Source organism: Polistes canadensis, unplaced genomic scaffold (genome assembly GCF_001313835.1).
Source record: "Polistes canadensis isolate GaletaPanama2010 unplaced genomic scaffold, ASM131383v1 scaffold_45, whole genome shotgun sequence".
In the NCBI taxonomy this organism is placed as follows: Eukaryota; Metazoa; Arthropoda; class Insecta; order Hymenoptera; family Vespidae; genus Polistes; species Polistes canadensis.
Genome location: NW_014569592.1, coordinates 519458 through 532042, shown reverse-complemented (window position 1 = coordinate 532042; position 12585 = coordinate 519458). Strand labels below are relative to the sequence as shown.

At 32.6% G+C, this 12585-nt stretch overlaps 3 protein-coding genes across 3 annotated transcripts in view; 1 reads left to right on the top strand and 2 right to left on the bottom strand.

Annotated features, from left to right (window-relative positions):
* Nucleotides 1-643: 643 nt before the first annotated feature.
* LOC106785126 (calsyntenin-1) lies at nucleotides 644-6465 on the bottom strand. The gene is made up of 4 exons (XM_014745313.1): nucleotides 6173-6465; nucleotides 4370-4649; nucleotides 3088-3899; nucleotides 644-2928 (listed from the first exon to the last, which is right to left on the bottom strand). Exons 1-4 carry the CDS (start codon nucleotides 6270-6272, stop codon nucleotides 1271-1273), a joined length of 2850 nt encoding a protein of 949 aa, XP_014600799.1. The 5' UTR covers nucleotides 6273-6465; the 3' UTR covers nucleotides 644-1270.
* A 521-nt stretch (nucleotides 6466-6986) lies between these two features.
* On the top strand, nucleotides 6987-9423 carry LOC106785123 (arf-GAP with dual PH domain-containing protein 1-like). The gene is made up of 6 exons (XM_014745306.1): nucleotides 6987-7093; nucleotides 7518-7743; nucleotides 8048-8243; nucleotides 8346-8705; nucleotides 8788-9010; nucleotides 9099-9423. The coding sequence occupies exons 1-6, from the start codon at nucleotides 7012-7014 to the stop codon at nucleotides 9164-9166; spliced, it is 1155 nt and encodes a 384-aa protein (XP_014600792.1). The 5' UTR covers nucleotides 6987-7011; the 3' UTR covers nucleotides 9167-9423.
* A 1287-nt stretch (nucleotides 9424-10710) lies between these two features.
* The window catches only part of LOC106785058, a 3549-nt gene continuing 1674 nt past the window's right edge, over nucleotides 10711-12585 (bottom strand). Inside the window, exons 7-12 of the mRNA XM_014745200.1 lie at nucleotides 12453-12500; nucleotides 11840-11994; nucleotides 11568-11767; nucleotides 11273-11385; nucleotides 11126-11196; nucleotides 10711-11033 (exon numbers count right to left, since the gene is read on the bottom strand). Of these exons, the coding sequence (XP_014600686.1) occupies nucleotides 10875-11033; nucleotides 11126-11196; nucleotides 11273-11385; nucleotides 11568-11767; nucleotides 11840-11994; nucleotides 12453-12500 (746 nt within the window). The 3' untranslated portion in view covers nucleotides 10711-10874. The remainder of the gene's footprint in view (nucleotides 11034-11125; nucleotides 11197-11272; nucleotides 11386-11567; nucleotides 11768-11839; nucleotides 11995-12452; nucleotides 12501-12585) is intronic.

Below are 12585 nucleotides of genomic sequence, written 5' to 3'. Positions count from 1 at the left end.
TTTTTTTTTTTTTTTTTTTTTTTTTTTTTTATTACGATATATATATGTGTGCGTGTGTGCGCGTGTCTCTGTTATGTGTGTGTATAATAGGGTAGTAGATAGTGTATTTCTTTTCCAAGCATTTTTCGAAGAAACTTTATTACGTAGATAAAGAGAGGATACGTTCGTGAGATCAAATATCGTTTAATTGTGGATAGATTATATAGTGAAAGATAGAAATAGATATATAGAGAAGATAGTAACGGAGAAAGAAAGAGAGACCGAAGGATCTAATAAAAGGAAGAAAATACGCATCTCATTACCGCTTTTTTTCTGTTCTCCAATAGAATATAACTGCCTGTAGAGAGTTGATTATTATTTAATATAATATTGGATAATAATATAAGATGTATTATATGTATATGTAACGTTAGTAAAAAGAAAAGAACAAAAAAAAAAAATTAATAAATCCATAAAATAGTAATCATAGAATAGAATAAAAGGATAATAGTAAGGAGTATAAAAAAAAGTTTCCCTTGTCCTACGACTACTAATTTGTATACATATATATGTATATATATATATAAATTAATTTGCTGCGAGTGTTTACCGAGTGTTCACCGAGAATTAGTCTCGATGCATATCCTTTTTTTTTTTTTTTTTAAATTTTTGTTATTTTTTTTGTTTGTTTGTTAAGTATCTCTTGCGTGCCCGTGTAAATAATTATCTACCAAGAAAAATACATCAGCTCGACGTATTGTGTATAGGTAGAAAGAGTTTTAACTATTCGATAAAGCGTCCCGCACTCTTACAATTTCCGTTGGTACGTAAGAAGAGTACTAACTGACTGCCGTGTGTCATTGCCTTGCAATGGATCGATTATGCCAACTACGGGGACGGATACAATGTGACGCTTTTATCAAATCGCAAAAGTTCGCGAGCCTATAACCGCAGTCTATATCGTTGACGTATATAAGTTCCTAGTTATTTAGTTAGTTTCTAAGTAAGTAGGTAATGCACAAAAAATGTACTTCCTTGAAAGTTACTTGAAAGATAATAACAACGTTTTGTTATTTAATTCTTCGTAATCGTCGTCTTAAATTAAACGTCAAGATTTAGGCAACGTCATAAGCATCGCGTATAGCGTCATAGATGGTTCATCGAGGAATGGAGGGGTTTTCAAAGATATAGGAAATTTTGGCGTTCCTTCGGACAGTCGGTACTCGTCTAACGATACCATCTTGAAGAATAAAGATGATGACGAAAGTTAAGAGGAGGGATTAATAGTAATTTAAACGTCACGATGATCCCACTCCAAATCGTGAGGCGAATTGTGACGACGGTGTCGGCCGTTGTTAAGTTCGCAATCATTGTCACAATCAGAGCTGTCGATGTCCTCGTCTCTGAAGGAACCATCATCGGAATCGGAACTTCCGGAATCGTCAACGTCCTCGTCTCTATGGCTCTGATGAGATTCGTGCTCGGTCAGCCTATCCATCGGGTTGACCGTTATGGCAAGAGCCGAATCGTCCCAGGCCATTTCTGTTTCGGCTGCCAATTCGTCGCCAGCCGATCGTCGCCTTTTCGCGGCACCTCGAACTCTAGCCGCCCCAACGACGGCCATTAATAGCAAGAAACCGATGCAGGCAGCAGCAACGATCGTAACTGCGTGACTACCTCCACCACCCCCACCCATCGTTCTTCTACCTTCGCGGATTACGCTGGTCGCGTAACCTTCCGGTATTTCGGCGTGATGAGGGGATTCTTGCATGTGCCCGGGAAGAGGCTCAACAATTCGGGCCATTGGCGGTTCGCCCGAGCTACTGTGCGGCAATACTGTTGTTTTTTCTTTCGGATGGATCACGGCTAGTGTTTGGACGTATTCGTTACTAGCGAAACGACCGCTCAATTCGGAACAAGTAAGTTTGAATACGCGATCGAGATAATAAGCTGGCTTACGATTCGTATACATGATCAGTCGAATCAATTGTTGATAATTGTAAGGTGTGTCAGCACCGGAAAGAACAACGCCGTCACGATCTACGCGTGCGCTTATGGAATGGAATCTACGAAGAGCATCGCCTGGTAAACCTAAGCTCTCGTGGTCGGGATTTAAACTGGGATAAACGCTGACGGCGCATGCATCCAATCTCGCTGCGGAACCAGCGGTAACACGAGCATCGGGGAAAACGCGAACGCCCAAACGAAAGTCAGCGTATTCCCTAGCTACGTAACCGGTACCGTTAACGCTTATTCCAGGTCGAGGTGGTGGTAAAACGGTCACGTAAGATTGCACGATAAGTACTGGCAGTTCGGAATTTTCGCTACCTGCGCAAACGACGGCAGTATCGAGACGGAAATTTCGACGACCGGGAGTTGGAAAGCGTCGTGTGTTAGAATATCCTATACGACGAAGGAGAGTCTCGACGTTCGTACGATTATCGCCGTCTATGCGTACCTCCGTTAAATCGGAATTGGTAAGCAACTGTGTACCTGGTTGAAGTAGGTCCATGGACGGTACGTGTAAACCCTCTTGACAACGCCTCAAACAGGATAATACGTCAGGCTTTTCATTACGACCTACGAGAACCGATAGCCCGGCGAGATAACCACGAAAATGATGTTTCGTTCTATTATCCGAGCCCTGCCAACAAGCTCCAACAACGAGCATCGTGTTGACGCCTTTCGCGGGATGTAACGGCCAATCGTCGATAACCTCAGGGTTCTTCTCATCCGTACGCCATTCCTCGCCATCGACAAAAAGACTTACGCGTGGGAAGTCGACTTGTATGGCATAATGATGCCACTTATCGTCGCATACTTGACCGAGCTTCCAACGCCACTCAGCTGGACGGAAGATGTTTGGATCGCCTTCAGAGAAGTCTCGTCGTAGTAACAAGATCAGTCTACAATTTCTTATGAACAAAGCGTAATGATGCCTGTTCATCTCTGAAACACGAGAGAACAATAGCGTTATTATTATCCACGAGTGAGAAACATCCATTTTTTAGAGAGAGAGAGAGAGAAAAAAAAAGAAAAAAAGAAAAAGAAAAGAAGAAGAAGAAAAAAAAAATCAGAACAGAAAGAAAGAAAACTTTGAATGCTTACTATGATCGTCAGCGGCACAAAGAATATGTTCCTTAACGTGAGGATCTTGCCTTAACCTTGGACGATGTTTAACCCATGCACTGATAGTGAACTTTTGTGCCAGAGAATGCTCGAGTACATTATTCGGTATTATTGCGGCTGAATCGACTCCGTCGAATTCGAAAATTTCGTCGGCATCCCTGCCCTCGTCGCGGGACAAAGAAGCGGTCCATGATGTAGCTGGTCCTGGTGTTGGTAAAAGATCTACGCTATCGTGAGATGCACCGCAAAGTTTTCGTTGACTCCGTACGGTATAAGTATCGCGATCGCAACCCTTTCCAATGTGATCGGTCACGAGATTCAAAGTAGCTCGAATGTTACGCAATATGCACGGTGCATCACAGAGGTCCAATTTAGCAGATGGTAAGAGTGGTTGAGATCCTGAACCAGCAGCATAGTCCACTCTCTCTGGAATACCTCTCCAGCCTGGTGTGCATACTCGATTTACCTTAATGGTCACCATGGCTGGTGCTGATTGTTTCATTCCACAATCATAGGCTACCACGCTCAGAATGTAATTGTGGGAACGCTCGTAATCCAATGGCTCTGTGTTACGTATAGCACCTTCATTGTCAATAATGAACGGCTGGTCCGCTGTTAGAATCTCGTATTTGCATATGTCCCCGAATTTCGGAGTGCAATCTCTGTCGGACGCTTCGACGCGTACGACCTCCTCGTAAAGTCGTCCTTCATCTACAGTGCTAACGTAAGCTGGTTGCAGAAATTGTGGCGCGTATTCGTTAACATCTACCACTGTGATATGAACCGTTGCACTGAAATAACATCGACGTGATTTTATATTTTTATCTTAATCAGGCAAAAAAAAATTAATACGCGATTAAAGAAAAGAGAAACAAAAATCTTTAAAGAGAAAAATTTCGAGAGAAAAATAATAATAATAATAATAATAATATATCTGAACGAATAATTACAATATATTAAAAATTTGTATTCAAATAGAGTATCATATTTATTCTTATTTTTTAAACAATAAATTCCAGCATAATAGCGCAAAGACGTGTATGACTTTGGCATTTTGCCGTGCGAAACTCGATCTATCGACCCAAATATTTAACATCATTTCTTAAACAAACGTTCAAGAGTTAGAACAATATTTGTTCTATCGAAATATTTCCTCTTAGTTTCTATCTAAACGTTTTCTCTGAAGTACTTATATCTATATATATATTATAATATACTATACATATATATGTATATATGTATATATATATGTAAAACATACTTCTCAGATTGTCCACCGTTACAGCCAACAGCTGCGATGTCAAATTTGTAATTACGTCGTTTTTCACAATTTAAAACCCGAAGGGCTCTTAATTCGGCCATTCCCTTCTCTTTTAATACAATTTCGAAAGGTGCCTCGCCATGGTGTTTATTCGCAATACGAAAAGAGCAAACTTTAACTCCTAATGCTCTTATCTGTGGAGTCACCTCAACGAGAGTTTCATTCTCCTTGACCAGGCCGTGATAACCGCTCTCGAGACTTTCAAGATCCAATCGCGGAACTACGAACATAAATGTAAAAAAAAAAAAAAAAAAAGAAAAAAAAAAAAAAAAAAATAAATATTAGGAACTATTCTCCCTTCTTTTTTTTTCTTTTTTTTTTAACTTCATCATAAACATGCATACATTATTTATGTTGAATATTAAAATTTCTCGTATTAAAATACCATGGATTATTAACAAAGTAATCTAATATTAAAATAAATATATGTATGGGAAAGGGTAATTAAAAAATTCTCGTTAGACCTATGCGGATATCATATCATGGAACGAATTTAATAAGAAAATTAATGAATAGATAAAAACAAAATTCTTCGCCCTAATTTTAAAAGGCATCGTTTATCGCAATGCAACACAACTGCAAATATAAATCGATAAGGAGTACATAGTTGGTTATCAGTGAGTATCCTAGATATGTAACACGTATATGTACCATGTATAACATAAATCTCTCTCTTTCTCTCTCTTTCTCTTTATTTCTTTCTTTCTTTTTCTCTAACTCTAACAAAAAGAAAAAAGGAAATAGGTTTTTATTGAGAAATCCCGAAACGGGTCTCGGGAGTTCTTTTGAAATTGTCTAATTTTAAATCGACTAGAAATTTTCTCATTTCTTTTAACCGAACAAAATTAAAGCTCGGCCTGATTCACGCGCTTATATATATGTATATACATACATATATATATATATATATATATATATATATACATAGGTAAATATATTTTGTTACACATGATTCGTAGAACAGGAAGAAGAAGCCCGTAGAGTCGTGTGTGTGTGTCATCGTCATCGAAATTTGTAATATAGGGAATGAGTGAGAGAGAGAAAGAGAGAGAGGATGAAAGAAACCTGTGGGGGGTAGGGGAAAATTAATTCGTTTCTTTCTTCCAACGAACGATCGTTCTTCGCCCCTTTTCATGGTCTATCGACCGCCCCAGCGCGAGGTGCATTGCTTATATATTGGAGCACCTATCGAGGAGAGAGACCGGTCAATGAATTCGCCATAACAGTTTCGGGCGAATGCAGGTGCTATAGAGAGTGAGAGAAAAGAGAAAGAGAAACAGACAGACAGACATACAGCATAGACATACAGATAGTCAGACAGATAAGACAGACAGACAGACAAATAGACAGACAAACAGAAGGACGGACAGTCACATAGGACAGACAGACAGACACACACACAGACAGGAAGAAAAAAGAGAAAGATCAAGAGAGACAGAGATAGAAATAAAGATGGATGAATGTAGGGGAGGGACTAAATGAACAGGAGAGATCGCACCTGTAAAGGTGTATCACACTTATAGTAATAATCCTTTAATTCTTCTTAATATAATTTTGAAGGATCGATTGTGAATAGATTTAAAAAAAAAAAAAAATACGTCAATGATAGAGATCCGTAAATCTATTGGGAAAAATATATGTATATTTTGAAATATAGCATTATGAAAGAACGATTAAATGTAGGACACACGTTCGAAAAAGTAAGAGAGAGAGAGAGAGAGAAATAAAGAGAAATGAAATCACCTCCATGATCGTTGAAGGAACTCGGTGTTGACTCGATGCTAGCGTGGGAGACACTTAGTAGGGTCAGCCCAAAAAACACAACACTCGGTGCAATAATCATCGTTTATTTCGAGAATATATTCCTAAATGGAATATTATATTGTCTCGATCCTCCGACCGATTTGTTCGTTGTCCCTCTTGCTTTATCACCCTCGCGAAATCTCGGATTTTTTTTAAAAGGACATTACCAGCTATTGCGCGACTTGCTCGCGACACCAAGCACAATCGCGAAGTCAATATTTGAGAGGAATATCGATTTGTCAGGCGGTGTGATTATAATTTACGCCGCTACGCAACCAATGGCGACACCGGCGCTTTTGTTCCTCGTCGGGAAATTTAAAAAAAACACAGTATAGAAACACAATAATATATTTTTTAACAATAATATTAAAATAATAATAATTCGTCTACAGTTTTGACACAAACAACAAAATTCACGATTTATTTTAATATACATAAATATTATCCTAAGAAATCTCTTTTTTTAATATATTCGAAAGTATTAAAAAGCTATCAATGTTCTTTTTTATTAATCGTATACTTACCTAATAAAGATGATATGACGAGAAGAGGAATAATTGTGATATCTTTTTCAATTGCAAATCATATATTCTTTAAAAATATCACACCGCCGACATGTAGACATTTTTCATGAGTATGAAATTAATTATTTCATGTTAAGTCGGCTTATTAAAAGTCGTAGCCCTTTTTTATGTGAACTTGTCTTAAGGTATATTTTGAAGCATAGTTAGACAAAAACACATATTACTTGAAAACGGTTGTATAGCGACTGTTTTAAGATGGCGGACTCGAACGAGAAGTTGTTAGTAGAATTACTTAAAAAACCTGGAAATAATGTGTGCGCGGATTGTGGAGCTAAAAGTGAGTGTTTTCTGTGTGTAATAAATTATTATTAATATTTTATATTTTTATTCTTGTCGAGATCTATTTAATAGTAACGCGTATAAATGTATTTTATTGAAAGAAAATGTGGTTACGTTTCTTGGAACACAATCATTCTTGATGATTATAAATTGTTTAATGACATAACTAAGAGAATAATTTTAATTTTAAATAATACATTTTATCGACATTTTCTTTTTTTACTAATTTTGAAGTATAAATCCTTATGTCAAAGTTTTTTAATTACTTAGAATACTTTGGAGTACTTTAGTTATTTTAGAATGTTATAATAATTATTGCAAACGTAGTGCGCGTAGGTGTGTGTGTGTATATATATTTTTGTATACAGAGTTAATAATAATATTATATTAATAAAATAAAACAAAATGTGTATATATTTCAGACCCAGAATGGGCTTCTTACAATATAGGAATATTTGTCTGCACAAGGTGTGCTGGAGTACATAGGTCTATGGGTGCACATATTTCAAAAGTAAAACATTTAAAACTAGATAGATGGGAGGACTCTCAAGTAAATAGGATACGTGAAGTAGGTAATATAGTTGCAAGATTACATTATGAAGAGCGCGTACCACCTTGTTACCGTAAACCAAATGTGGATGCTCCTCAGTAAGTCTTACATATATAAATACATTTATTTAGTATTTACTTTTAGATCTTTTCTCTTCTTTAATATTATTCAATATTTCCAAAATGAATTAATAAAATTTAATAACAAATAATGCGAATAATATTATATAATCTGTTTCTTATAATGCAGGAAGTGGTTACATACCACAAAACAGGAAATTTAGCATAAGTGCCACGATTAGATATTTTTGGAATTAGCACACCTATTTCAATTTATCAATTTATTGAATGTAAAAGTATATTTTTAAATAAATGCAAAAAAATTTGTTTCATTGATCAACAGGGTTTTGGTAGAACAATGGATACGAGCAAAATATGAGAGGGAAGAATTCTGTCATCCAGAAAGGCAGAATTATGTATCAGGATTTATGGAAGGATTTTTAATGAAGCGTGGAAAGGAAGACTCGCGATATCATCCTCGTAAATTTGTTCTTTGTGAAGCAGAGGATACTTTAAAGTATCATGTTAAAGAAAATAAGGTATATTTAAATGAATAATTATAATCTCTTTTAAAACATTTAATATTATTTTGAGCATATTTTTTCAGTAATATCTTTCTTCTTTTTTTTTGTTTGATAAAGGAACCAAAAGCTATACTCAGGATATCAGAATTAAATGTAGCCTTTGCCCCGGCTAAAACTGGTAACCAAAATAGTCTGCAAATATCTTTTATGAAAGATGGCACTACAAGACATATCTATGTATATCACGAAGATCCAGAAGTTATTACCAATTGGTATTTGGCTATACGATGTGCAAAATTACATCGTTTACAAGTTGCGTATCCTGGTGCAACAGAGGCTGAATTATTATCACAACTTACAAGAGATTTTCCACGGGAAGGATTTCTTTGGAAGACAGGTCCTAGACATAGCGATGCTTATAAAAAGAGATGGTTTACATTAGATGGAAGGAAACTTATGTACCATGATGATCCTATGGTTTGTACACATACTTACATGTGTGCATGTGCATTTATCGCCAGAAAATATTCCTTTAATATTTTTTTCTATTGACATAAAGGATGCACATCCAAAAGGTGAAATTTTCTTGGGTCATAGTTCAGAAGGATTTGCAGTTAAAACAGGAGTTCCGCTGGGTGCTAGAAACCAAGGTTTTTCCTTTACTCTTGAAACACCTGATAGAAGTTATCTCTTGTCCGCTCAAAATGATGATGATAGAACACAATGGATGAATGTAATACAGAAAGTAATAGATAAACCTCTTACTCCTCAAGATGCAACTGGTTAATATTACTTGTTGATTTAAAACGATTTTGTTTATCTGTGTCATTTTTAATTTCATAATATAATTTATAAAATATTTCATTGCAGTAGCAGCACGTCTTGTAAGAAAACGCACAGCAAGTGGAACGATGAATATATTTTCTTCTGCAAGGTAGGGCTGGATCCCTCTTAGGCATCTTTCCTAAATATTATCATATATAATAATTAGACAAACCAATTGAGAAGGATTAAAATAATAAAAGTAAGTTTAGATAATATGTTTCTCGATATGCCTAGCAATACAATAACATTTTGTAGCTACATATTGTCGTTGAATCACATATATTTATATATCATTGCACGCTACGTTGCTTTCATCGTATACATAAGACTGGTCAATGGAATTTAATGCAAATATAATATAGGAACAATTGTTTTTCTGAAAACAAGTTTTTATCTGACAATATTTGTGATGTACTGTCAAAAAGTAACAGACAGTATTATACATATATAGTAAAGAAAAACTTTTACTTGGCAATAGTATCTTTGTGATATTCCATTATATTATACCTGAGAAAATATATAAATGTATTAATACACGATTTATATATTTTGGTATAAATGCTTTAGATTAATAAATTACTACACGCAACTTTTGTTTCTTCTAAATATACATTAAAAACAAGAGGAAAGAAAAAGAAATATTTTCCAAATTAAATTTAACAACAATACAAATTGTTTTTACAATTAACTTTATATACTTATTCGAAATAGATTTTAATTTTATCTACGTAATACTATTAGTCTTTACTCTTTTATAAATACGTAAATGATTATAGTCAAGATTTGTAAATAGAAACTTAAAAAAAAGAATAAGATCATTATTTTTATTTTATATGACATATGTCTGCACATACATACAGGGTTGTTAATTTAATATTATAGTATTTCAAATAACAAACTTATTTACTCATTTTATCAAATTTGAGTAAATCTTTGTTAATTTCATCAAGAGTGTGATATTGAAGGATTCTTTATGACAGTAGACACATTTTATTGTAGCTTCATTCATTTTGTTAATGGTGCTACCAAAGTGACTATACCTATTGTTTTACGAAAACTATATCTTACATGCAGAATTTTATCGTGTTTATACTATGAGTCGTCGTAAATTTGATGATATTTGTTTAATAAAGTATTATATATATTTTTGTTTTATAAGACATCAGTACTTGAGTCAACATTTTACAAATTACATACAAAACTTTTGACGTTTTATTAATTATTACATCACAGTGTTTTCATTTGTCACATTATTTTTTTTATGTGAAATTTTCTTTTATACTAAAATGCCGATATCACATAAGTTTATAATTTAATAGTCAGTCAAAATAATTATAAATTTTCATTGTAAATTTTTTATGATAAAATAATAAAAAGGAAAGTTATATTTAAAATAGTCATGTCTGACTTATTGTAAAGTTTGTTGTAATAATATGATAATAATGATATAATAATTATAACAATTATACTATACTGCTACAATTGCTATTAATACTACACTACTACTACTACTACTACTACTAAATATTATAATAGTAATAATAATGGATAATAATAAAAATAATAATAATAATAATAATGTATAAAGGCTGCCAATATATACATAATTATTTTGTAGTGTTAAACAATAAAATATAGCAGCATGTCATATTATTTGTAGATACATGAAAAATAATTTACTTATGCTCTTTAACCGAAGGAAATAAATAATAATGAGATAACAAAGATACAAATATTGTCATACTTTTAATAATAGTAATAACTTCAGAAAAAGAAACACAGAGAGAGAGAGAAATATATACTAGAATATATACTTTTAATTTAATATTTATCATTAAATTTAACTAAAGGCACATTTTTTATATAGCAAAGAATATTCACCCAACATAATGCTGCAATACTAACATATGTGATACGTAGAGTAGGGGGAATTAATACAAAATTAAAAAATTGTACAGGTATCCAAAATAGGCATGACGTCTGAAAAGTAATAAATAAAATAACTTTGACAATGAAAAGCGGATTAGGTAGACAAATAATTTTCATACGTATTTTATATTTGAATAACTTACCTGAAAAGTTTTAACAAACTTTGTTTTACATTCTTCTAAAATATCAGATTTACTTTCCATTAAACTCATACCTATAATAAATGATGAAAGTTATTCGTCAATCGTATAAAAAAATAAAATACTATAATGTGAAATAAATATACTAACTGATAAAGAATAAACAGACCAGTGGTGGTGTTAATATAAATTGATCAACAAATACTTTAGTTAAAACCAATTTTATAGATTTGCCTTTGTAAAATGTATCTAACCATTTGTACCTGATTATATAAAGATTTTGTTTTTGGAAATAACTTTTAATTATATAAATTATAATTTTTATGTTAAATTTAACTTAAAAACATTTTAATTCATCAAAAATTTCTAATTGTCCAAAAATAGTTCTGTAATTATCTTATATATACGTATTTTTATTTTATATAAATCTTAAAATAAAATATACCATCCATGTAACAATGGCCCTGCTAGAAAAAAACCATAAATAGCGAATCTTTTAAGACGCGGCCAATTATATTCTTCCGTTAAAATTGAAGATTCGTTATCTAGTAAACCTAAAAAATTATTGCACTTTTTTAACCATAAAAATATTGGTTTATCAATATTCTGTGATTCTACATCATATGTAGACACTGGTTGATTAATCTAAAATATAAGTAAATAAAAAATAATTAACAATAGTTTATTTTTTTTCTAATCAATAAAATTGTAAGTTACCTTAAATTTTTTATTATAACTTTGTTGCGCAAATTCAGCACATGTATAAAAAAATCCGTATGTCATAGAATTCAAGAGCAATGGTCTCCTTCGTGCAAAGTTACTTAATTTTAATAACATAATGAATATCGGCTTATTGTTATTCGCAAGAAATATTTACAATAATAATTCTCATATCATTTTTTTCTGAGCGATTTACATATTAATATTTAAAATAAAATTATTATGTTTATACTACAAAACATAAATTATTAATGTATTATAATAATTCTATATAAAAAATAGATATTTGCACGTACCTTAATTGTAAGGGAAATACTTTGCCATGAATTTAAAAATGACGAAAAATCAATTTGAAGTAGCAAATAATCGTCTATTGTTATTTATTAATAATACTTATTATATCATACGATTGTCATTTTATCCAAAAATTTCATCGAACCAAATATAAAAATACAACTTTTATTTTAAGAAAATATAATAAAAAGTATCTCTCTACATATGATCTGAGTGTACACATATCTTACAACATTCGAACAAGTTATAACAGTTAATCTCCGTACGTCCCTCGATATCACTTAAGTTTAATCTATCATGTCATCAAACCACTTACATGATAATAAACTTTGATTACACTTATTCCACGCACTATTTGAATAAACTGTAATATTCAAAAAATATTTTAGAAAAAAATATAATATTTCATTTTTATTTTACGTTATAAATTATTATTAAAACCAATTATA